The 26,095-nt window shown below is 44.0% G+C and overlaps 2 protein-coding genes across 3 annotated transcripts in view; one reads left to right on the top strand and one right to left on the bottom strand.

Annotated features, from left to right (window-relative positions):
• The window catches only part of ARPC1A (actin related protein 2/3 complex subunit 1A), a 450,685-nt gene that overhangs the window by 264,100 nt on the left and 160,490 nt on the right, over positions 1–26,095 (bottom strand). The gene's annotated exons all lie outside the window — the stretch shown is intronic.
• The window catches only part of KPNA7 (karyopherin subunit alpha 7), an 86,082-nt gene that overhangs the window by 17,696 nt on the left and 42,291 nt on the right, over positions 1–26,095 (top strand). For both annotated transcript variants that reach the window (XM_063934170.1, XM_063934169.1), the window contains exon 3: positions 23,895–24,029. In XM_063934170.1, the coding sequence (XP_063790240.1) occupies positions 23,895–24,029 (135 nt within the window). The remainder of the gene's footprint in view (positions 1–23,894; positions 24,030–26,095) is intronic.

Genomic DNA, 26,095 nt, shown 5'->3' with positions numbered 1-26,095 from the left:
CCTCAGAGGTTGGGATAGGTGCTGTGCTGTCCCAAACCAGAGATGGGGACGAACACCCTATCATTTATTTGAGTAGGAAACTCAATGAGCATGAAAAAAGGTATGCCATTGTGGAAAAGGAGGCTTTGGCCATTAAGTGGGCACTAGATACCTTGAGATATTACCTCTTGGGTAGACAATTCAGACTAGTGACAGACCATGACCCTTTAAAATGGATGTATGTAAATAGAGGCAAGAATGCTCGTGTAACTAGATGGTTTCTAGCGTTGCAGGACTTTAAGTTTACTGTCGAACATAGACCGGGAACACAATTGGCCAACGCAGATGCATTGTCTCGCATCTTCTGTTTGGGGGCTACAAGTGTTCCGGCCCCTAGGTCGAAACAGTGGAGGGGGATATGTGACAAGAACACTGGGATAGTGTTTGAGGGCAGGTATATTTGTCCCAGGTTCTTGTCTTACATGTTTTAGAAAATGTTAACTTCTAGGAAAAATGCTTTTTGTTTTGTCTGAACCTTTTCAGTTTGCTGTAAAAGCTGGGTAAAGGCTCTGAGAGAGAGATAAGGCGAGTTCTAGACATTGGGCCCAGTTCGGGTCTTTGGCCTCACAGAGGGCTAATCAGGGTTTCAGCTGTGTAAGAGTGATATAGTGCTTCTAACCTGATTAGTATGGGCAGACTGCCTGGGAAGGCTGCAGGATCTGTGTGTGAGAGACACGCTTTCTGATGCAAGTAAGCTATACAGTATGTACTGAAGAACTCTGTGTTTTGTTTAGTGACAGTTAGGAACATCTTATGTTTAGTTAGTGCCGGACAGGCAAGGTATTTTTATTTTGGGGTTTGTTTTATTTTCTGTTTCAATAAAACTGGCCGGGGTCAGTTGTACCAGAAACTGGACTTGTGTTGTTCCTCAGCTGCTGCGTGCTGCCATATTCCCAGGAAAAGGCACCTTGCACCCCTACAGTGTTACAATATATATATATATATATATTGTATTATTTTAGCCCACAGAAGAGCTTCTTCGAATGGTCCATCATATTTAATTGTAATTGATTTAGTGGGGGGGTGTATTTTGTTCCTGATTTTAGTCTTTTTATCTTCAGTCACTCATGTAATAGCTGGGATTTGTTTTATTTCTGTAGGGTGCCTAATTAGGTCAGCATAGTACTATGAGTAGGCATATACTGCCATGATTGCTAAAGATAAAAGAACAGCCTTTGCTGTGAGAACCTTTAATCCTGCAACTAACTACTGAAGTTTCGCCAGTCTCCCAAAGCTGAAGAATATGTAGTCCTAAAAATTAAGGCAATCATTAACCTTTAATAGTGAGCAGTAAATAAGTTGTTTATTCTTTTTAGACTGATGCTGGAAAGATGTGTGCATGCTATTTTACTCCAGAAGACTCAACAGAATTGACAAACAATAAGCTATGTCATACTGGGTAATTTTTATACCATACCACCATCTTTACTTACTGCACATATGCATGTTAGTTCTCTGGTATCCATTTAGGACCAGCTGGGAACAAGTGATGTGCACATAGTACCACATAATAAATAAAAAAAATATATATATATATATATATATATATATATATATATATATATATATATATATATATATATATATATATATATATAATATAAAAAAAAAAAATTTTTTTTTTTTTTTTATGGGAAGTAATCCCTATGCCTAAACATTAGTGACTTAAAGATCAACAACAATTTGGTTGTTGCTGATCAATACTAGATTTGGAGGGCTATTTTTTTTTTTTTTGAAGATTGTCTAAACTTTATAGACAACGAGTTGGTAGCATACAATATTCTTATGTTGGATGTGCTTCTGTAATTGTAGGCATAACTACCATGCACACCTCCACCCCTTTTCAGGCATGGCCATGCCCCTTCCAATGGTACACACATGCTTCATTCACACTGGGGGTGTTGTGTGTTTAATTTTTTTTTTTTATTTATTTTTGGGGAGGAGGGGGGTTTCGAGAGATTTACTTTTACCCTTGTGTCTTGGTTTTGGCAAAACCCTCAATTGGTTGTAATTTATTTAAATCGCATAAACACTCATCAGTAACTTTCCATTCACTGTTAATTGGCACCTATGTCACAAGGGAAGACTTGCATTCCATCAAAAACATGCAAGATTTGGCTCTTGGATCTGAACCCAAAGTGACCTTAGCTGGGGACTAGTCAAATCAAAACCCCAAAATCTGGGTAAGGTTTGGTTTAGAATAAAACAGAACCACTCATCTTTAGGTAAAAGTAGTTGCAAGTCTGTGATGACCTCAAGGCTCAATTTAGGGTAGGGAGGATGTTGATTGCAAAATAAATTGTGTGGGTGGTATTACAGCATTAATCTGAATTAATCTCATGTACTTGAATGTGTCAGAGCTATATATTCTGTGTTTAGGGCAGTGGTTCTTAACCAGTAGTACAAGGCATTTTCTTCTGTCATACATGGATGCTGAGTATAGCCTGGAAAGGTGAGTCTGGTCACCAAATAGTAAAAATAAAATAAAAAAAATAACTGCTTTAGGTGGTCCCCTTAACTTCTTTTCATAGTTCTTATTGCTGCTGAGTGGATGATGTCTGGCATCCTACAGCATGCGTTCACTGACACTTCAACACCCAGTGCCAGTAGACTGGATTGGTGACTTATACTGCCTGTGGAGGCCTGCACACGTCACTCCTGGGACATCCATAGCTGTAAGCAAGTGAAGGTAAAAGAAGGGGGGGAGGGAGGGAGGAGGGAGAGAAATAAATGTAGATCTCTCTTCTTACAGATGATGCCTATCTCCTGAGTATCACTGCTGGTGGCATTCGAGGGGAGCTCCTCCATAATTGCTATTATCTCTGGGTCTTGTTCAGTCAATTCTTCTAAGGCTTGTATCATTTCCTTATCCTATACTGTGGGTATATTCGGGGTGGGGGTAGAGGGCATGTGAGATCTCTTCGCTTGATCAAATTCCACGCACAAAGGGAATCTGGTCAGTAATTTACAACAAAACAGTTTGGTATTTTTATTTTTCCCACTGAAAACTATTGAAACTTCTTTGTGGGGGCGAAGGATAAGCCTCTATTCAAAACAGCATCTTGCTCTAATGTTAGAGTATATTCTGAAAGATTGATTATCTTTAACAGCGAATCGTCTAATTTCTGTTGCTTGCTTTTCTCTTTGGATATCGGTTCGTCACCAGAGTTTCCCATCTTTGGGCCTCGTAATCTTTTCTTCCCCCCCCCCCCCCCCCCCCCCCCTCGTCTTCCTCTTGCACGGCGGCCTCTTGCCCCCTGCTTTCTCCCTACAAAAAGGATCCTGTTCAGAGTTTTATGGTCTCCTACTCTGAGGTATTTGCCTCATACATTTCTTCCCCTTCTGAGTATTCCACTTCTGAGGATGTATATCCTTCGATACCTAGGTCTCGGATTGATATCATTAGCCTTCCTATTCTATTTGAAGATTCTATTAAGAATCTGTCTCACATGAATTTGTTCCTTTCTTTCAATGATGGTATCTTCATATGCTTCCAGTTCTTTCTCTTGTCTCTCACTCTGTGTATAATAGAGGAATTTAATGACCTCCAATTATGAAGCTACAATAGGGCATTATTTAATTATTTAAAACTTTCAGGCCACCAAATTACTGTTTTTCATGCCTGTTAAAAACATTATTTTAGAATAACATGAATAAGTTATGATTACTCATCAAATCATCTTCAGAGTGCCACACACTAAGCCTTTAGTTGTAAACCCACTAGTGGTTTCCACTACCCCCCCCCCCCCCCCCCCCCCCCCCTAAAAGATTTTCTAAGCTACCAGGACATGCAATCAGGCGAGTGGGCTCTACATTTGGCTGTCTTTAGGTTGATAGCCAACCGCTGGGGTCTTCCAGACATAGAACTAATGGCATTTTGCCACAACAATCAGCTGCCAAGGCACAGTGGGGCAGATGTATAAAGCCTGGAGACAGCATAAGGAAGTGATAAATCAGTGATAAGTGCAAGGTGATAAACGCACCAGCCAATCGGCTCCTAACTGTTAATTTGCATATTGGAGCTGATTGGCTGGTGCGTCTATCACCTTGCACATATCACTGGTTTATCACTTCCTTATGCCTTCTCCAGGTTAATACATCTGCCCCAGTGATCCTGGAGTGTTCCCAGTGGATTCTCTGGCGGTGTCATGAACGCTTCCACTCCTTTACATCTTGCCTCCAATTTCCTTTGATCAAGCGGGTGCTTGGCAAGTTCAAGCTAGATCGTGACATGTTTATCATGGTGGTCCCAAATTGGCCACGGCAGGTGTTACAACGATCTTCGAAGTCTTTATCAAATCTTTTCTCCATCCAGAGCATCTCTCATGGCCTGTGCTTGCATCCATATCTAGCATGTTGCTTTTGAGACATCCATTCGAAGAACAAATGGATTTTCCAGGAAGGTCATTCGCACAATGCTTTAGTCTTCTGTGAATTTATCACCGCATTTGATGGGCTTACTTTGCATGGTGTTTGGATAGGGGTTTCAACACCAGGGGTCAGATGTAATTAACTTAGTTGGCTGGAGGTGCATGTTCCTGGCCAAAAGCAGTTTTTGTGTTTTTTTTGTTCTAGGCATTTCAAATTCTGTAGATTTGATTGACACACGAGATCTAATTCCATAAATTATGGTCATTCATCAGAATAAAACATTGAAATAAATACTCTGTTCTTAGTCAAATGGCATATGGGAAAGGTAGCATTACAGATAGGTGCAGTTGGCTTGATGTAGGGAGGCCACCCATGGCAACCAGTCAGCATATGTATCACTTTAGACTACTTGATAGATGCTTCCTCAAAAGTGGTTGCTATGGTTATTTTCACTGGTCCACTTCTCTTTTCACTGCTTGATACATCAACCTCCAGTAAGTGGTAGCGTATGTTATCGCTATGTGAATAGTCATCACGTGGATATAAAGGCCAAAAAAACAACTAAATGCAATTTGCATGCATGTGAATAAATAGCCCTGCTTCAAGGATTTAGCAACACTTCACCTTACTCACTGAACTAACCTTTTGGCCTGTGTAATTTGGATAGTGGCTTCAAATGGTATGCTAGTGATGGCTTCTTGTGATAAGATGTCACAACACTATATAGAATACTAGTTAAGTGAGAGCACATCTGCATGTGACAGTATTTTGCAATACATTGTTTTCCTGATATAGAAATCTGTAAGTCTATATTCAAGGGGTTGCAAGCAGCCATTTTGAGAGGTTCAGGAACCACTAATATTTAATCTTAATGCAGATCTGTGGCACAAAGTGATGGATGTCTGTAGTTTGTTTTGTATATTACCCTGGCAGTACTGCATATGCGCTAATTGGTGTCCTCTGCTGTATAAATGACAAATGGAAGTGAAACTGTTGCACAGAAACTTATTGGCTTCTACGTATCCCCTAAAGAATCTATAAATTCTTACTAAAGTGTCATAGTGCTATGCCTCCTGTAAAGCTGCTTCATTACTCTTGTGGCTTTTGTGTTTAAAATAACAACCCATTTGTAGACGAAGCTAATATGCAAAAAAATGCAGGCGTAATGTTTGGTGCCTTTGCAAAGAAAGTGTTATTGTCCAACCTGATGTCAATTTTATCTTAAAACATAAAGCTATACCTTAAACACACCTTAAATACACTTTAAACTTTTAGCTGCTGCGGCCGCTATACTTAATACACACGCTCTGTACTTTATACACTGATTGCGTACGGAGTCCTGTATCACTGTACGGACTTAGCGTACAAATGCCGCGCTGGGGGTACAAAGTACACACAGCGCGCACGCACCCAGAGATTCACTTTAAACCTTATACAGCAATGCGATGCGTTACTAATACACTCTTAAACCTTAGCAGGAAAAGGAAGACACAACACCGATTTGTAGTTAATCACTGGGTTCCGACACCACAGAGTAATATTTCTGAAAGGGGTTAACAATACAAATTATGCACTACAATACAACAGAGTAAATGGCTACAGTCAATGTACATACGTAAGAATATTCGCATGCGCCTCCCGGTCCGGTCCTCCGCTATCATATTGATAAAGTTGAGTCTTGTCAGGCCGGGCTGCAGCAGGCTTTATTTATACAAGTCTTCCAAAAGCAATACAATGGATACTGTAATCCCGTTGTCCATTGGACACAGGAATGCACTTTTACAGTACAGGAGAGGTCATAGGTTGATTTGAAAAGGTAGGCGATGTCTTTCCCAACTGCTCTTGTGGGTGGTCTCCTCTGGATTCCCGCCGCATACATAATATACAGTTTTATATCTTTATTCTGCACCTAACTATCCGCAGGAACATGCGATCTTCCGCAAACCAACACCGGAATGTTTCCCTTAAAATACCCTACAGCTGGATACCAAACACCATCTTATAACCTTAGTCTGTCCCCTCTTATCCTGTAAAGGTGAATCCCTTTGTTCTGCAATCATTTAAACTGTTGATACTTTCTGATGTGGTGCAGGGGGACTATGTGTACAATGTGCACAATTTGGATTAAATATGTAATGTTTTGATAGCTCTCCATGCGTTCACAAACTCCGCCGTAAATACCCATATCACGCACAGGACCGCAGGAGTGACCATACGCAAATTGCGGATATGTGCACGCACGGCGGAACAAGTGCACGCGCAGTGGGCACGTGTGTGCAGTTTATACGTGCTGTGTGTTCTTCAATATTTTTTGACTTTGACAGTCCACCCTTTGGCGGTCAACAATAACTGCCACTATCTAATCACTAAACAGAAAAATATCAATACAATATCTGCAGACGATTGGATGGTCGGAGGAGAGTTGTAGGCGGGAAATGTATGACCTAGTGGGATAGTAAAAAGCATGTATGTATGAATCCATGTCTGAGGGGCATGTATCATCTTGCTGTATATGTTCTAGATAAGCTTCGAGGTATTGCGAAGTATACATTAAATCCTCCTTATCCTGTATTAAGGGTCTGTAAGTGGGCCAACAAACACTACCGAGCTCTTTTCAGCTTTTTGTTCCAACAAATGGGGTGCACATTTAGTTGATACATGGAGGGGGAACATGACCGGCTGGGTCTCATGGTTTAACCCACGAAATTGGTTCTCGGGATTAGGAGAGTGGGCTCAAAATGTTATTATGAGTGTAGGGAAGTTTCTCCTTTGTATCCTGGGAGTCATAATTATTGGCTTGATAGGGGACAGAATGACATTACCATATTACAAACTTTCCAAGTGAAAAACCCAATCCCTAGTTCTCCCATCAGCTCAGTACAAGTATCTGGCTGGATGATATGAGCACAGTACCCTGGTGATACTTCTCCAACCCACATGGTCTTGCTTCCTTGAGTATACCTATACTGAAAATACCTTCCACTGTTGGCTATTTGGCGTACAAGTTCAGAGTCTATGGGTATCCTATCAGCTCTGTGCGAAAAGGCCATTGTCTGGTTATTCCACGTCACTTCCCAATTTCCCGGTTTTCGGTAATTGGAAATATTGAAACATAATAAGGATCTATCTACATGATACTGGTGGAGCTTCAAGCTAGGGGGCCAAGAAATATTAAATTTCTTGCCCACCGGTCTCCCACCCCCGTAACTCGAGTACCTCATCTATTGCTAAAGGGTACGGTATTAATCCTGACTTGCTCTGACCTTGAGGTACTTGTGAGCACACCCAGCATTCTGTCTGGTTTAAAACCTTACCCACTAGTGAGTGGTAATCACTCAACGGATGACGGTCCATGTCGATATTAAGGCTGGACTGAGATCTCTGGATGCACCCATCCTCGACTATGTTCTCACAATTCCTACAAATGCAATTTTCCTCAGCCAATAACCCTTCACAGTGCCGCCGAGCTCCCTGACTACCAGATAGCTTTCTGATACTCGCCTTTGCTCGAGTGATTTGTTGCTCTTGAGATTCTACAAATCCATCCTCGCCATCAGAACCCATTCCAGATCCTTTCTCGACCTCTCTGGGATCCTCACCGAAACAGACTGTCCTGGTCAACATCAGGATTAACAGGAAAACCCGGAACGCAGTCTCTTGGGTTAAGTCCATCTTGTTAAGGGAAGAGAACGGAAACGAGAAGGGGAGGGTAGTGGGAGATGGAGAAAATAATAATAAAAAAAAAAAAAAAACTGGTGCGACAACCGCCTCTGGTCTTGTTGTTCTCTGCGCTCAGGTGCCGTCTCAACAGTCCTGCCTCTTAACCTTCCCGGAACACACTCCAGTGATACGATGTTCTCTACACTCTGCTCTTTGTCACGGGTTCTCCCCGGGTCAGCGACCTTCTTACAGTGGGTCGAGTGGACCCAAGTCTCTCTTTCGGCAACCTTTAATGCTGTCGTGCTGGTTGGTACGGTCCTTCCCACCTGTCAATGAGGCAACCTGAGCGTAGAAAATTTAGAATCATTACATAATCCCCAGGTTCAATGTCATGACAACTACTGTTCGGTAGGTCAGGAGTCACCAGCTTTAGATTCCTCTTTTGATTCCTCAACTGCTGGCTCATCCTAACCAAATATCTCAGTCACTTCGTTATTGCATTTCAAATCATCCTGGGGGTCTATCATTACATGGGGTTGTCGGCCAAAAAGAATCTCAAAGGGTGATAGGTTAAGGGGGGACCTGGGAGTGGTTCTGATGCTATACAATACTAGTGGCAAAGCTTCTGGCCACAACAATCCAGTCCCAGCCATCACTTTGCTCAGCTTGTTCTTAATAGTGCTGTTCACTCTCTCCACCTTCGCACTCGCCTGTGGTCAGTACGGAGTATGCAGCTTGCTATTAATTCAGTTTGCACATTACCTGAAAGACTTCATCTGTGAAATGGGTACCCCTATCGCTTTCAATTCTAGGGATACCATATCTACACACAAATTCCTGCACAATTTTCTTTGCAGTGAACGTAGCAGTATTTGTGGCAGCAGGAAACTCTTCTACCCAATTGGAAAACGCATCAATACAGACTAACACATTTTAAATTCCTACAGGGTACTGTATGAAATCAATTTGTATTACCTGAAAAGGGCCGTCGGAGGGATATGGGATGGTTCTGTTGGTATTGACTTTCCAATATTCTTCCTCAAGCAAGTAAGACATGTCATTGCTCTCTTACCCGCATGAGAAGAGAACCCTGGCGCACACCAGTAGGCTCTCACCAGCTTACACATACCCTCTTTACCCAGATGAGTCAGACCGTGTGCTGCCTCAGCTAAGCTTGGAAGATATGCTCTGGGGGCCACTGGCTTACCCTGTCCAGAGTCCTGAGGACTCCTGGCCATATCCCTTTGACCTCCACACCGCCTTTTCCTGTGGAGAACAGAAATTTTGCATTTCAATTAATTTTTGTGTGTTGAATGTCATCAGTGATGTGATGTTCGTTTTGTATGGGGTTGCTGGCTGCTGATTTTTAGCAGCTTCATCTGCCCGGCTGTTACCAAGTGAGATTGGGTCTTGGTTGTAAGTGTGTGCTTTGCACTTGAAAACAGCCACTCTGTCTGGTTCTTGTATCGCTGTTAGCCTTTTTATGTGGGACGCATGCGCTACAGGTGTGCCAGCTGCCGTCATAAAATTTCTGAGGTGCCATAGGGCCCCGAAATCATGCACTACTCCAAAGGCATACCTAGAATCTGTGTATATATTGGCTTACTTACCCTTGGCCAATTCACACGCTCTGGTTAGGGCGACCAGCTCAGCAACTTGTGCTGAGTGCGGCGGGCCCAGGGGCTCAGCTTCTATGATACTTCTGTCGTCTACAACTGCGCACCCAGTGCACAAGTCTCCCGAGTCCGTCTGTCTGTGGCAACTACCATCAGTGTAAAAGGTAAAATCTACGCCTTCCAGTGGGTTGTCACTAATGTCAGGTCTTGCAGTGAAAGTCTGGTTCAGGTATTCCATACAATCATGCGTATCAGTGTCTGCACTAAATCCTCCTTCACCATCATTCTCATCCTCCACCCTTTGTGCCTGTCGAGGCGCACTTGGCAGATAAGTTGCAGGACTTAGTGCGCTGCATCTCTTTATGGTGATGTTTACAGGGGCCATTAGTGCTAATTCCCACTTTGTAAACCGTGCCGATGAGACATGTCTGGTTTGGGCAGAGTTCAGTAAGGCTGACACTGCATGAGGTGTATGGATGGTCAGGTTGTGTCCTAACACTACATCTTCGCTTTTACTTACTTACTAGCAAAGCTATCGCTGCAACACTTCACAAGCATGTGGGGAGAGACCACGCTACGGTGTCCAACTGTGCACTGTAGTAAGCTACCGGCCTGCTGGCATCACCATGTCTGGGTTAGGACACCTGCCGCACACCCAGCACTTTCCGTACCGTACAATTCAAAGGGTTACCCATAATCTGGCATGCCAAATGCAGGTGCCTGTGATAGGCACTGTTTGGGTCTCAAATGCCAGTTCGGACTCATCTCTGTGCGAGATCCGATCTGGTTTGTTCGAAGAGACCATCTCTTGCAAAGGTAAAGCCAGTATGGAGAACCCTGGGATCCAGTTTCAGCAGTACCCACACATTCCAAGAAAAGTGCGGATCTGTTGCTGGGTTTGTGGCAGTCATGTCGCGAATTGCCTGTATTCTATCAGCGGTGAGGTGTCTAAGTCCTTGCGTCAAGCAATGTCCCAAATATTTTACCCTGGTCCGGCACAGCTGCAACTTATCCTTTGAAACCTTGTGTCCCGTATTAGAAAGGTGAAACAGAAGCTGTTTCGTGTCTTTCAAAGGACTATTAGAGTGAATCAGAACACAGCAATAAGTCATCTACATACTGTATTAATACTGATCCGCTCTCGGGTTGAAAGGATTGTAAACAGTCATGCAAATTTTAGAGGGTTACCACCTGCGCACTGAGGCAATGCCAACTACCTAATGAGTATGGCGAGCTGCTGATGTTTGTAGGTGATCTATCCTACCAGAAAAATTGCAGAGTATGTACAACACAGCGCTCAGCCCCTGATAATTGAACTTATGGGGTGTCAGTGTTCACCTTGTCTATGTAGTCTTGATTATAATGTTATGTCACAGGTGTGAATCTTAGATTGTATTGATGTCAAACAGATAATAACAATTTAAGGTATCAATTAAACTTTTATTGGGGAGTCACAGTGCTCCTCCCAGACACTTTGATAATACTATGAGTTATCCTTATATTGTTCAGGGTTAATTCTGTCCATGCAAATTGCGTGAATTTTCTCCTGTAAATGACTTTTAATAATCTGACCATTATCATAGGCCCGCAGAGTTAATGCGTCCAAATGATCCAATCATCAAAATATAAAAATACGCCGCACCCCCAGAACATATATCTCCCAACGTATACCTGCATTTCTATTTATACCCAAGAATCTGCTGCGGTTAGCAGGACTAAAGACTGCTCTATCTAGGGCGGAACATCACATTTAACAAGTACATTTGCGATCAGCAATTGAATTTTTATATTTTGTTGATTGGATCATTTGGACGCATTAACTCTGCGGGCCTATGATAATGGTCAGAGATTATTAAAAGTCATTTACAGGAGAAAATTCACGCAATTTGCATGGACAGAATTAACCCTGAACAATATAAGGATAACTCATAGTATTAACAATGTCTGGGAGGAGCACTGTGACTCCCCAATAAAAGTTTAATTGATACCTTAAATTGTTATCTGTTTGACATCAATACAATCTAAGATTCACACCTGTGACATAACATTATAATCAAGACTACATAGACAAGGTGAACACTGACACCCCATAAGTTCAATTATCAGGGGCTGAGCGCTGTGTTGTACATACTCTGAAACAGTCATGCAAAGCCTGGGAGAAAATACTTGGGCTGTCAATGAAACCTTGGGGTAGGCGAGTCCAGGTGTACTGTACTCCCCTGTATGTAAATGCAAACAGGTATTGGCTGTCAGGGTGCAGAGGGACAGAAAAGAAGGCAGAACAGAGGTCAATGACAGTGAAGAATTTTACAGTAGGGGGAATTTGCATGAGGATGACAGCTGGATTTGGCACTACGGGGAATTGGCTCTCAACTATCTTGTTTATCCCCCTTAGATCCTGAACTAGCCTGTAACCCCTCCCCTACTCTTTTTTTTTTTTTTTTTTTTTTTTTTTTTTTTCACAGGGAAGATGGTACTATTGGCAGTGCTGGACGTCTTGACTAGGATGCCCTGTTGTAGCAAGATCTCTGACTGGGTACACTCCTAATTCCACCTCTGGCTTCAGAGGATACTGATGGATTTTTGGAGCTATCCTACCATATTTTATTTGCACTACTACTGGAGCTACATTCGCCATCAATCCAGTGTCTTGTCCATCTTTGGTCCACAGGGAACCCAGTATTCGTGAGATCATTTCCTCTACCTTTGATGGACACCTTACATACAAACAAGAAAAACAGAAATAAGACAGCGCTGACTGAGATGGATTGTCAATCAAATTATAATAATATTTAATGAATTAAAATTGCAATAAAATAGTGAATAAGATAGGTCTCACTGCACTAATGAGCTTATAGTCACCATACATATAGAGATTGATCACTTGCCGCTTGATCCAATGTCCCCATGGGACCCGCACAATTGGAATGTCCCTTATCCTGGGGTTGTTGCACAATCCCCGGGCCGAATGCTTGTAGTAACAACGCTGGAGGAATAACTGTCCCAGTAGTGTAGCCATAGAACAGGAAAGTCCTCACCAGTAGTGCGTAGTTGTGGTGATGTTCGGTCCTTGTTATATGGATGTGGGTACAAATAGCGCTATTTAGGCAGAGTCCAAAGAGGTCCAAGCGGTGATAAGTATTCAGTGAAGAGGTGACACAGGCTCACACCTGATTCGTTTCACAGCTGACTGCTGCTTTATCATGATAAAGCAGCAGTCAGCAGTGAAACGTGTCGGGTGTGAGCCTGTGTCACCTCTTCACTGAATACTTATCACCGCTTGGACCTCTTTGGACTCTGCCTAAATAGCGCTATTTGTATCCATATAACAAGGACCGAACAACATCACAACTACGCACTACTGGTGTGGACTTTCCTGTTGTATTGCTACACTACTGGGACAGTTATTCCTCCAGCGTTGTTACTACAAGCATTCGGTCCGGGGTTTGTGGAACAACCCCAGGATAAGGGACATTCCAATTGTGCAGATCCCATGGGGACATTGGATCAAGCGGCAAGTGATCAATCTCTATATGTATGGTGACTATAAGCTCATTAGTGCAGTGAGACCTATTTTATTCAATATTTTATTGCAATTTTAATTAATTAAATATTATAATTTGACAATCCATCTCAGTCAGCGCTGTCTTTCTGTTTTTCTTGTTTGTATGTATGATGTCATAGGTGTGACTAGCCTATCCAGACAGCTGCTAAATATACACTAATTGGAGCCAGAGCTTGAGCGCCCCTTCAAACTCGGTTGGTTATTTCTGTCTTTGATGGACACCTGTCTATAACAGCAGTGTGTGACATTAGCCTTTGTGGGGTGTCTAACATATCCTGCACTTCCTGAACGTGATTCTCGGGTATATCCAAGAAGACACCCTCAGGAGTACAATATGACACCTCATTTTACACAATAAATCTCTCCCGAGTAGATTAGTTGGAGCCGATGCAACTAGCAAAAAGGAATGCTTGGTCTGCAAGGGCCCTATCGTAATCTCTGCTGGTCTACTCAAAGGGTGTTGTTGCACTGTTCCTGTTACTCCCATTGCCAAAATTGTTTTACCCGTGGTTTTTATACCTACAGTCGAATTTAACACTGACCTGGCCGCCCCTGTATCTACAAGAAAAGGTAATGATCTACCAGCTACATCAACTGTGACCTCGGGTTCACTACCAAGGCTAGCAATAAACTTCACTGGCTGCAGACTACAGGTGTGGCCCAACCCCTATTGTATATTGTGACCCTCTCGCAGCACACTGGCAGCTACAATATGTGAGGGGGGGTAACTGAGAACTCCCTCCTAGGTGGATACCTCCTTGTTTCTCTATCGTCCTAAGTGGATGCTGGGGTTCCTGAAAGGACCATGGGGGGATAGCGGCTCCGCAGGAGACAGGGCACAAAAGTAAAGCTTTTACAGGTCAGGTGGTGTGTACTGGCTCCTCCCCCTATGACCCTCCTCCAGACTCCAGTTAGATTTTTGTGCCCGGCCGAGAAGGGTGCAATTCTAGGTGGCTCTCATAAAGAGCTGCTTAGAGAGTTTAGCTTAGGTTTTTTATTTTACAGTGATTCCTGCTGGCAACAGGATCACTGCAACGAGGGACAGAGGGGAGAAGAAGTGAACTCACCTGCGTGCAGGATGGATTGGCTTCTTGGCTACTGGACATGAAGCTCCAGAGGGACGATCACAGGTACAGCCTGGATGGTCACCGGAGCCACGCCGCCGGCCCCCTCACAGATGCTGAAGCAAGAAGAGGTCCAGAATCGGCGGCTGAAGACTCCTGCAGTCTTCTTAAGGTAGCGCACAGCACTGCAGCTGTGCGCCATTTTCCTCTCAGCACACTTCACACGGCAGTCACTGAGGGTGCAGGGCGCTGGGGGGGGGCGCCCTGGGAGGCAAATGTAAACCTTTAAAAAGGCTAAAAATACCTCACATATAGCCCCAGAGGCTATATGGAGATATTTACCCCTGCCTAAATGTACTAAATAGCGGGAGACGAGCCCGCCGGAAAAGGGGCGGGGCCTATCTCCTCAGCACACGGCGCCATTTTCTGTCACAGCTCCGCTGGTCAGGAAGGCTCCCAGGTCTCTCCCCTGCACTGCACTACAGAAACAGGGTATAACAGAGAGGGGGGGCAAAATAAATGGCAATATATTAATATAAAAGCAGCTATAAGGGAGCACTTAATCATAAGGCTATCCCTGTCATATATAGCGCTTTTTTTGGTGTGTGCTGGCAGACTCTCCCTCTGTCTCCCCAAAGGGCTAGTGGGTCCTGTCTTCGTATAGAGCATTCCCTGTGTGTCTGCTGTGTGTCGGTACGTGTGTGTCGACATGTATGAGGACGTTATTGGTGTGGAGGCGGAGCAATTGCCAAATATGAGGATGTCACCTTCTAGGGGGTCGACACCAGAATGGATGCCTTATTTGTGGAATTACGGGATAGCGTCAACTCGCTTAAGCAGTCGTTTGCCGACATGAGGCGGCCGGACACTCACTTAGTGCCTGTCCAGGCGCCTCAAACACCGTCAGGGGCTGTAAAACGCCCCTTGCCTCAGTCGGTCGACACAGACCCAGACACAGGCACTGATTCCGGTAGTGAAGGTGACGAATCAACCGTATTTTCCAAAAGGGCCACACGTTATATGATTTTGGCAATAAAGGAGATGTTACATTTAGCTGATACTACAGGTACCACTAAACAGGGTATTATGTGGGGTGTGAAAAAACTACCAGTAGTTTTTACCGAATCAGAAGAATTAAATGACGTGTGTGATGAAGCGTGGGGTGCCCCGATAAAAAACTGCTAATTTCAAAGAAGTTATTGGCTTTATACCCTTTCCCGCCAGAGGTTAGGGAGCGCTGGGAAACACCTCCTAGGGTGGACAAAGCGCTAACACGCTTATCAAAACAAGTGGCGTTACCCTCTCCTGAGACGGCCGCACTTAAAGATCCATCAGATAGGAGGATGGAAAATATCCAAAAAGGTATATACACACATGCAGGTGTTATACTACGACCAGCTATTGCGACTGCCTGGATGTGCAGTGCTGGGGTAGTTTGGTCAGAGTCCCTGATCGAAAATATTGATACCCTGGACAGGGACAATATTTTACTGTCGTTAGAACAAATAAAGGATGCATTTCTTTATATGCGTGATGCACAGAGAGATATCTGCACACTGGCATCACGGGTAAGTGCTATGTCCATTTCGGCCAGAAGAGCTTTATGGACACGACAGTGGACAGGCGATGCGTAGAGGAGTTATTTGGGGTCGGTCTATCGGATTTGGTGGCCACGGCTACGGCCGGGAAATCCACCTTTCTACCTCAAGTCAATCCCCAACAGAAAAAGGCACCGACCTTTCAACCGCAGCCTTTTCGTTCCTTTAAAAATAAGAGAGCAAAGGGCTATTCATATCTGCCACGAGGCAGAGGACGAGGGAAGAGACAGCAACAGGCAGCTCCTTCCCAGGAACAGAAGCCCTCCCCGGCTTCTACAAAAGCCTCAGCATGACGCTGGGGCTTCGCAAGCGGACTCGGGGGCGGTAGGCGGTCGTCTCAAGAATTACAGCGCGCAGTGGGCTCACTCGCAGGTAAATCCCTGGATCCTGCAGATAATATCTCAGGGGTACAGGTTGAAATTAGAGACAGAGCCACCTCGCCGTTTCCTGAAGTCTGCTTTACCAACGTCCCCCTCAGAAAGGGAGACGGTTTTGGAAGCCATTCACAAGCTGTATTCTCAGCAGGTGATAGTCAAGGTACCTCTTCTACAACAAGGGAAGGGGTATTATTCCACTCTTTTTGTGGTACCGAAGCCGGATGGCTCGGTAAGGCCTATTCTAAATCTGAAGTCCTTGAACCTGTACATAAAGAAGTTCAAGTTCAAGATGGAGTCACTCAGAGCAGTGATAAGCGAACCTGGAAGAAGGGGACTTTATGGTATCCTTGGACATCAAGGATGCGTATCTCCACGTTCCAATTACCCCTCACACCAGGGGTACCTCAGGTTCGTTGTACAAAACTGTCACTATCAGTTTCAGACGCTGCCGTTTGGTTTGTCCACGGCACCTCGGGTCGTTACAAAGGTAATGGCCGAGATAATATTTCTTCTTCGAAGAAAAGGCGTATTAATTATCCCATACTTGGACGATCTCCTAATAAGGGCAAGGTCCAGAGAACAGCTAGAGATGGGTTTAGCACTATCTCAAGAGGTGCTAAAGCAGCACGGATGGATTCTGAATATTCCAAAATCCCAATTAATGCCGACAACTCGTCTGCTGTTCCTGGGGATGATTCTGGACACAGTTCAGAAAAGGTTTTTCTTCCCGAAGAAAAAGCCAAGGAGTTATCTGACCTGGTCAGGAACCTCCTAAAACCAGGAAAGGTGTCTGTACATCAATGCACAAGAGTCCTGGAAAAAAATGGTAGCTTCTTACGAAGCAATCCCTTTCGGCAGATTCCATGCAAAGGGATCTGTTGGACAAATGGTCAGGGTCGCATCTTCAGATGCACCTGCGGATAACCCTGTCGCCGAGGACAAGGGTATCCTTTCTGTGGTGGTTGCAGGAGGCTCATCTATTGGAGGGCCGCAGATTCGGCATGCAGGATTGGATCCTGGTGACCACGGGTGCCAGCCAGAGAGGCTGGGGAGCAGTCACACAGGGAAGAAATTTCCAGGGAGTGTGGTCGAGCCTGAAAAAGTCTCTTCACATAAGCATTCTGGAACTAAGAGCAATCTACAATGCTCTAAGCCAGGCGGAACCTCTGCTTCAAGGAAGACCGGTGTTGATCCAGTCGGACAACATCACGGCAGTCGCCCATGTAAACAGACAGGGCGGCACAAGAAGCAGGAGGGCAATGGCAGAAGCTGCCAGGATCCTTCGCTGGGCGGAGAATCACGTGATAGCACTGTCAGCAGTATTCATCCCGGGCGTGGACAACTGGGAAGCAGACTTCCTCAGCAGACACGACCTTCACCCGGGAGAGTGGAGACTTCATCCAGAAGTTTTCCACATGCTATTAAACCGTTGGGTAAAACCAATGGTGGACATGATGGCGTCTCGCCTCAACAAAACACTGGACAGGTATTGCGCCAGGTCAAGAGATCCGCAGGCAATAGCTGTGGACGCGCTGGTAACACCTTGGGTGTACCAGTCGGTATATGTGTTTCCTCCTCTGCCTCTCATACCAAAGGTATTGAGGATTATACGGCAAAGTGGAGTAAGACTAGTGGCTCCGGATTGGCCAAGAAGGACTTGGTACCCGGAACTTCAAGAGATGGTCACGGACGATCCGTGGCCTCTACTTCTGAGAAGGGACCTGCTTCAGCAGGGTACTTGTCTTTTTCAAGACTTACCGCGGCTGCGTTTGACGGCATGGCGTTTGAATGCCAGATCCTAAAAGGAAAAGGCATTCCAGAAGAAGTCATTCCTACCTTGATAAAGGCAAGGAAGGAAGTCACCGCGAAGCTTTATCGCCGTATTTGGCGAAAATATGTTGCGTGGTGCGAGCAGCGGAGTGCTCCGATGGAGGAATTTCAACTGGGTCGTTTTCCTACATTTCCTGCAATCAGGATTGTCTATGGGTCTCAAATTGGGATCTATTAAGGTTCAAATTTCGGCCCTATCAATATTCTTCCAAAAAGAATTGGCCTCAGTCCCTGAGGTCCAGATTTTTATCACAGGAGTACTGCATATACAGCCTCCTGTGGTGCCTAAGGTGGCACCGTGGGATCTAAATGTAGTTTTAGATTTCCTCAAATCAAATTGGTTTGAACCACTAAAGAAGGTGGATTTGAAATATCTCACATGGAAAGTGACTATGTTACTGGCCCTGGCTTCGGCCGGGAGAGTATCTGAACTGGCGGCTTTGTTTTATAAAAGCCCTTATTTAATTTTCCATTCGACATAGGGCAGAGCTGCGGACGCGTCCGCATTTTCTCCCTAAGGTGGTATCAGCGTTTCACCTGAACCAGCCTATTGTAGTGCCTGCGGCTACAGACGACTTGAAGGACTCCAAGTTGTTGGACGTTGTCAGAGCCTTAAAAATATACATTTAAAGGACGGCTGGAGTCAGAAAATCTGACTCGCTGTTTATACTGTATGCACCCAACAAGTTGGGTGCACCTGCTTCTAAGCAGTCGATTGCTCGTTGGATTTGTAACAAAATTCAACTTGTACATTCTGTGGCAGGCCTGCCACAGCCTAAATCTGTTAACGCCCATTCCGCAAGGAAGGTGGGCTCGTCTTGGGCGGCTGCCCGAGGGGTCTCGGCATTACTACTCTGCCGAGCAGCTACGTGGTCAGGGGAGAACACGTTTGTAAATTTTTACAAATTTGATACCCTGGCAAAGGAGGACCTGGAGTTCTCTCATTCGGTGCTGCAGAGTCATCCGCACTCTCCCGCCCGTTTGGGAGCTTTGGTATAATCCCCATGGTCCTTTCAGGAACCCCAGCATCCACTTAGGACGATAGAGAAAATAAGAATTTACTTACCGATAATTCTATTTCTCGGAGTCCGTAGTGGATGCTGGGCGCCCATCCCAAGTGCGGATTATCTGCAATACTTGTACATAGTTATTGTTAACTAATTCGGGTTATTGTTTAGGAAGCCATCTTTCAGAGGCTCCTCTGTTATCATACTGTTCACTGGGTTTAGATCACAAGTTGTACGGTGTGATTGGTGTGGCTGGTATGAGTCTTACCCGGGATTCAAAATCCTCCCTTATTGTGTACGCTCGTCCGGGCACAGTACCTAACTGGAGTCTGGAGGAGGGTCATAGGGGGAGGAGCCAGTACACACCACCTGACCTGTAAAAGCTTTACTTTTGTGCCCTGTCTCCTGCGGAGCCGCTATCCCCCCATGGTCCTTTCAGGAACCCCAGCATCCACTACGGACTCCGAGAAATAGAATTATCGGTAAGTAAATTCTTATTTTCCCCTGCATGTGGCTCATAGCTTCTCCTATGCGTTTCCTGATCCCAATTACGTGTATTATAGTGTGGTTCATATCCTGGTCTAGGGGGTCGGTATACCTTATGTGTGTTTTTATACCCACAATTCCGTGCAGAATGTCCTTCCTTCTGACAGTTATAGCATACTACATGTGACTTACCATCAGGGGTCTGGGGTTTTGGCTGATGCGGTTTTGTTGTAAGAGCATTTATACTTACGGTCATCAGCTTGTGCCCCTGAGACTCACTGTGCTTAATGACGTTCTGGTCGTGCTCGATAGCGGACTCTTGTAATGCAGCCACCGAGATACCTCTCCAGTTAGGTAGAGAGGTTTGTACCCTTGTTCTTAATGCCTCTTTTAACCCGTCCATTAATACTGACACCGCTACCTCCCTGTGATGTACATTGTCCTTAATGTCCTCGATCCCAGTGTATCTAGCCATTTCCTGCAGTGCTCGATGGAAATATTCAGATGACATTTCACCTTCTTTTTGTCTTATGGAAAAGATTTTATTCCATTTGACAATTGCAGATTGATTTGTCGTACATTCTCCTGAGTGTACTCATCAGTGAGAGGTACTTCTGCATCTAATTTACAATCAGTAATGAATTTCGCGGGGTCAATATTGGAAGGTAAACATACTCGTAGCACTGTTCGCCAATCTTTGTTTGGGTTCGGTGGCGTTACCTAACTCTTTAATGAACCTCTGGCATGCGACTAGATCCTTTCTGGGATCGGGAAATTCTGACACAATTGACCTCAATTCTGTCTGGGACCAGGGACAATGCATAGCAATGTTCCTGATGGGAGTGACTCCCTGAGCGTCGGTCCTCCCATTGGGCACTACGATCACCCTGACAGGATTTAATTCAATAACGTCATTCTGAGTTGAATCCACTGAGGTGCTATTATCTCTGCATAATGTATGGTACCGTACTTACCTGTGGACACGACCTCGCTTATCCCTCCGCTAGGGGGCCTTACTACTGCTCTTGCTGATTGGGCCGTGCCCACCTGAGTATTCTGTATGGTGGCTGCTAGAGAGAGTGCCGATATCGTGCTGGGCTCATCTTGCTCGCAGTCCTGAGGAAAATTTAAAATGGGATACAACTGGCAAGGGTTAGCGTTAGTACATTTATCAACTATACTGTTATAGGATACCAATATGCCATTGTCTGTAGCCACTTTCTCCCCCACAATATACGGTGGTGCGGTTGCCATCATTTTCCTGCTAGGTTTGGAACCTGCTGCGTGAGCTAATTCTCTTTGCATATCACCCTCTTGCTGCCATAAGTTAAAAAAATCTGTGTATCTGACCCTTTGTTTTCGGGATTTTATCAGACCTATCCTAATCCTTAAATTCTGCAATACCTCTGGTTCAAAACTGCCTACCTTAGGGAATGGTTCCCTATCTTCCGCAGTCATACGTTCCCATTCATTGCATAAAACTTCTGTGTGTGAACCATACTTTTCACACATAATGAACCTCGCTGACCCCCTGGGCCGCGGTATGTCAACCTGAACCCTGGTTGAACGTCCCTTACTTGAGCAACTGGCCCCTATAATTTGCAGGTATTGACCTTTCAGCTAATCCCACAAAAAAACCCCCAAAATACTCAATATAAGGCAACGGTGAAAGTTCTCAGAGTGCTTTCACCCACTCACCGCCCACGTTGGCCAGTACTACCATACACTGTTGATAGCGAAGGCAATGTACCCAACCTAGGGCCCTATGTAACCTCTATTTACTGGAAGTTTCTGGGAATAACTTACCCTTTCCAGTAAATATAGGCCGTTGGAGATTTCCTGAGAGGCCAGCGAAAACTCCCTAAACCTTTATTATACACAAATCACGCTTGCATATGCTATATACAGCGCTAATGATACCCTTTTTACGAGCTTTGCGTAAAATTGCAGTATCACGTTGCGCTAAATATTGCACCCACAAACGCGCGGTCCAATCACACAGCGTATAGGTACTTGTTACTTATCTGCCGTACGACCACTGGAATCGAATCGCAAGCTGCGAAACCTCAGCCGGAGCGTATCAAAAAAACTATATGGGTACACCTCGCTGACACTCTGGCCCGCGGTACTCTCCTACCTTGCTCCTTTGTACTTCAAGCTATATTAACATGAGTCGGCTGCCTCACGCCACAAAGTCTCCACTCACTTGATGTACCACTCGACGGGATCCACTACGTTCTTTGTTACGTTCGTTAACTCAAATACACTTTGGTATTTTCTGTACAGAAAATTATCTTTCATTCAGATAAACAGCTTTACTTCCAGAGGCAATACAGTAAAAAAGGTTTTATTTAAACTAAATTTTGGAAACCGAACAATTTGTGCTAATGTAGCGTGACTACTGTCCCGCCCCTAAACTAAACGATACTATTGTGTAATTTGTACTTAGCGGTTGTACCCTTACGCACGTTGCGTAAACACGCGACCATGTGTATGTCTTTACGTTGCGTACGCAGTCCCGTACTTTGTCCGAGACACGTGTACAAAAACCGTACGTCCGCAATAGTACAAATCCCACACTTCTATAAATGTAAGCGATATTACCTATAATCACTCACTTAACACAACAGTTTCTTCTGTATAAACCTTTTTAACTAGGCCAAACAGTGTTTGTGTTTGTGTTTTACGTTTACTTCCTTAATATTTATTCTATATTTTAACTAAATAGCAACAAATTTCTCCGGCTTTTGCACAGGTCTAAATTAATCTAGTAATCCGTACTTATGGCAACAATGTGAGCGGGTATACAAAGTACAGGTGTGCACATTTGGCGCCAAACAGAAATTCAGACTTTTTTTTTTTTTTTTAAATAGCTTTGCGTATTTACTTTACGGGTCCCACCAGCATCCCTACAAACCATGCAGAGCAGACGCCATCTAATCAGCAATAAAATAGGGTTTCCAGTGTATCCACCGGCCAGAAAAAGGTTTACGTAGGATACCTGTCCGCCCTTTGCTGATAGATAAAGTCTGCTTTAACCTGCTAGGCTGCGGGTATGTGTAAAAACCAGACTATGCCCCCAATTGATGTCGATTTTCTTAAAACATAAAGCTATACCATAAACACACCTTAAATACACTTTAAACCTTTAGCCGCTGCGGTCGCTATACTTAATACACACGCTCTGTACTTTATACACTGATTGCGTACGGAGTCCTGTATCACTGTACGGACTTAGCATACAAACGCCGCGCTGGGGGTACAAAGTACACACAGCGCGCACGCACCCAGAGATTCACTTTAAACCTTATACAGCAATGCGATGCGTTACTAATACACTCTTAAACCTTAGCAGGAAAAGGAAGACACAACACCGATTTGTAGTTAATCACTGGGTTTCGACACCACAGAGTAATATTTCTGAAAGGGGGGTTAACAATACAAATTATGCACTACAATACAACAGAGTAAATGGCTACAGTCCATGTACATACGTGAGAATATTCGCATGCGCCTCCCGGTCCGGTCCTCCGCTATCAGATTGATAACGTTGAGTCTTGTGTCAGGCCGGGCTGCAGCAGGCTTTATTTATACAAGTCTTCCAAACGCAATACAATGGATACTGTAATCCCGTTGTCCATTGGACACAGGAATGCACTTTTACAGTACAGGAGAGGTCATAGGTTGATTTGAAAAGGTAGGCGATGTCTTTCCCAACTGCTCTTGTGGGTGGTCTCCTCTGGATTCCCGCCGCATATATAATATACAGTAAATACAGTTTATCTATATTCTGCTTCTGCACCTAACTATCCGCAGGAACATGCGATCTTCCGCAAACCAACACCGGAATGTTAGCCCTTAAAATACCCTACAGCTGGATACCAAACACCACCTTATAACCTTAGTCTGTCCCCTCTTATCCTGTAAAGGTGAATCACTTTGTTCTGCAATCATTTAAACTGTTGATACTTTCTGATGTGGTGCAGGGGGACTATGTGTACAATGTGCACTATTTGGATTAAATATGTAATGTTTTGATAGCTCTCCATGCGTTCACAAACTCTGCCTTTAAATACCCATACCACGCGCAGGACCACGGGAGCGATCATACGCAAATTGCGGATATGTGCACGCACGGCGGAACAAGTGCACGCGCAGTGGGCATGTGTGTGTGCAGTTTATACGTGCTGTGTGTTCTTCAATATTCTACTTTGACAAACCCTTTATTAAAAAAAAAAACAAAAAAAAAAACAATTAACTCAAATGTTTTCTGCTTTGTAGGAGCTAAGAAGACGTAGAGTAGAAGTCAGTGTGGAGCTCAGGAAGGCTAAGAAAGATGAGCAGATCCTGAAGAGGAGGAATGTGACTTCATTTCCTGAAGAGCTGGCTCTCTCTCCTGAACAAAAAAATCACCAGGTGGTTAGAGTTTGAATTTTTTATCCAGGCAAACAGCTGTATGTGATTTATGGATCTGGCACGTGGGGAAGGGCACATGGGTACTGTTGGGGTGGACAGGTGTTCATCTGCAGTACATTTCTCTAGCTTCCAGTACACATGACAGATAGCCATTGATGCAGATAAGTATCCAAAATAAAAGTATATCACTTACTTTTTTTTATTTTTTATTTTTTTAAACTTTTTTTTTTTTTTTATGGTATTGAGACTAGAGAAAGTATTAGACATTCCTAACTGGCATGCATGGAGTGCTGAATCACTTAAACCTTTTTACTGTTCACTGATGTACTGAATTAAATTCTGTATATACAGTACCACACACTCGCATATTGTGATTGTATGAGGAAAATAACCATTTAACCATTGTTATGATTAAAATACCATAAATCACTCCATATCTTTTACATCTGCATAAGCGGCCAGGACTTGTTACATACAACTTTGCATGTGTGTTCATATGTCCTGGCTTCCTTCCTCCCGGGAATCTCCATCCGCTGCAGCATGCCAAACACTGTTCAACCTGTCAATCGTCCAGGAGCTGCTTGGTACTGTATCTTTCTAAGTTTTGATAAAGCCCCCCCCCCCCTTGGCCCCTTGTGTGAGATGTTTCATGCGTATGGGATAAATCATGGCATTTATTGCATACATAGTGGCATTTATTACGCCACATGCATGTAGAATTCTGAGTAAACAAAGGATCGTTCTTGTGATAAAAGCTGTCCTTTGTGTGTTGAGGATTTCTTGGTATATGACCCAGGAGTCCTATTATACGTACATGAGCTGCGGGGGACCTATGATTCCTCTCTAGTTCATGTGTAAAGAAGTCCATAGTCTTCCTGTAGTCAATATTATGTGTAGATCATGTTTCTACTGAATCTGGTACACACTCCACAAAAATTCTACTCTTTAATAGTTTGCATTAACATCTAAATAAAATCAAACTTGTACAGTATTGTGTGGGAGCTTCTCTTATGAGTATGTAAACTGGTCTCCAGTGCCATTTTAACATGCACCACATAACCATTCCCTTTGTATGCATGTACAGTGATTGTGTTGATCCCTCTTGCCAGAGTATGTTTGTAGGAGCTTGTCAGTTGAGTCATTGCCCTGATTTCTTTTGTTCTGGCAAGTCAACCTGAGAAGGTCCAGTGTACATAACTTTTTGTGGAATGGCTGGTCCGTCCAAGTGATGGCCGTATGATTTGCTGATCTGAAAAGTAACTTTGCTGTGCAAAAAAGGGTCCTTACACCACTTCAGCATGCAGTTCAACTGCTCGACAGACTTGCTTGCTACCAGAAACCACTTCGATGTAAGCAAATTGAGGGGGTTTGGGTTTTTTTCGCCTCTTTGCTACCATGACAATCCACCACTTCTGTTTGCTTCATAAAATAAGATACCAGGCTGGTGTACATAGAATAGTAGGGGGTAAATGTAATGGCCATGAAACATGCATTGGTGAGCCGATCTCATGTATTAAAACTGTAATTATTTAAAAGGCTAAAACAACCTGGTTTTGTCTCCCTAAATTGCCACTTTATGACATAAGGCCGACACACCAGAAACTCGCTGACGCCAGCCTGCTAATCGCAAGCTATAACACTTACCCTTTAGTGTAGACACCAAAACTTTCAGGGTCATGAGACCATGATCCTTGTCTAATCAATTCTGAAGCAATTTATTTAATGGTAGCATAAGGTAGATCAAATGGTTCAGGCTTCAACAGAATAAATGTTTTCCAAATCCTATAACAAAGGAAGATGTGGTGGGGTGTTTTGGTGGTGGTTTTTTTTTTTTTTTTTTTTCCTGAAAACTTGAATCCCATGTCATAATGTCCTCACTTTCATAATTTTAAAATGTTTGATCTCTGGAGTGATCTTTTGGCAGTGGCATCAGGCAAGCACAAGCATTTCTGGGTATGAAGTACACACTGATCCTAATCTGGATGTGTTAAAGAAGGTTCACAGGGGTTTTGTTTTATTTTTCATCTGGGACCCACGATTTGTAGAAAGGTGTGCTTGCCACGCTT

The sequence above is a fragment of the Pseudophryne corroboree genome, chromosome 7, assembly GCF_028390025.1.
Source record: "Pseudophryne corroboree isolate aPseCor3 chromosome 7, aPseCor3.hap2, whole genome shotgun sequence".
NCBI lineage: Eukaryota > Metazoa > Chordata > Amphibia > Anura > Myobatrachidae > Pseudophryne > Pseudophryne corroboree.
This window is presented reverse-complemented; position numbering and strand designations above follow the sequence as displayed.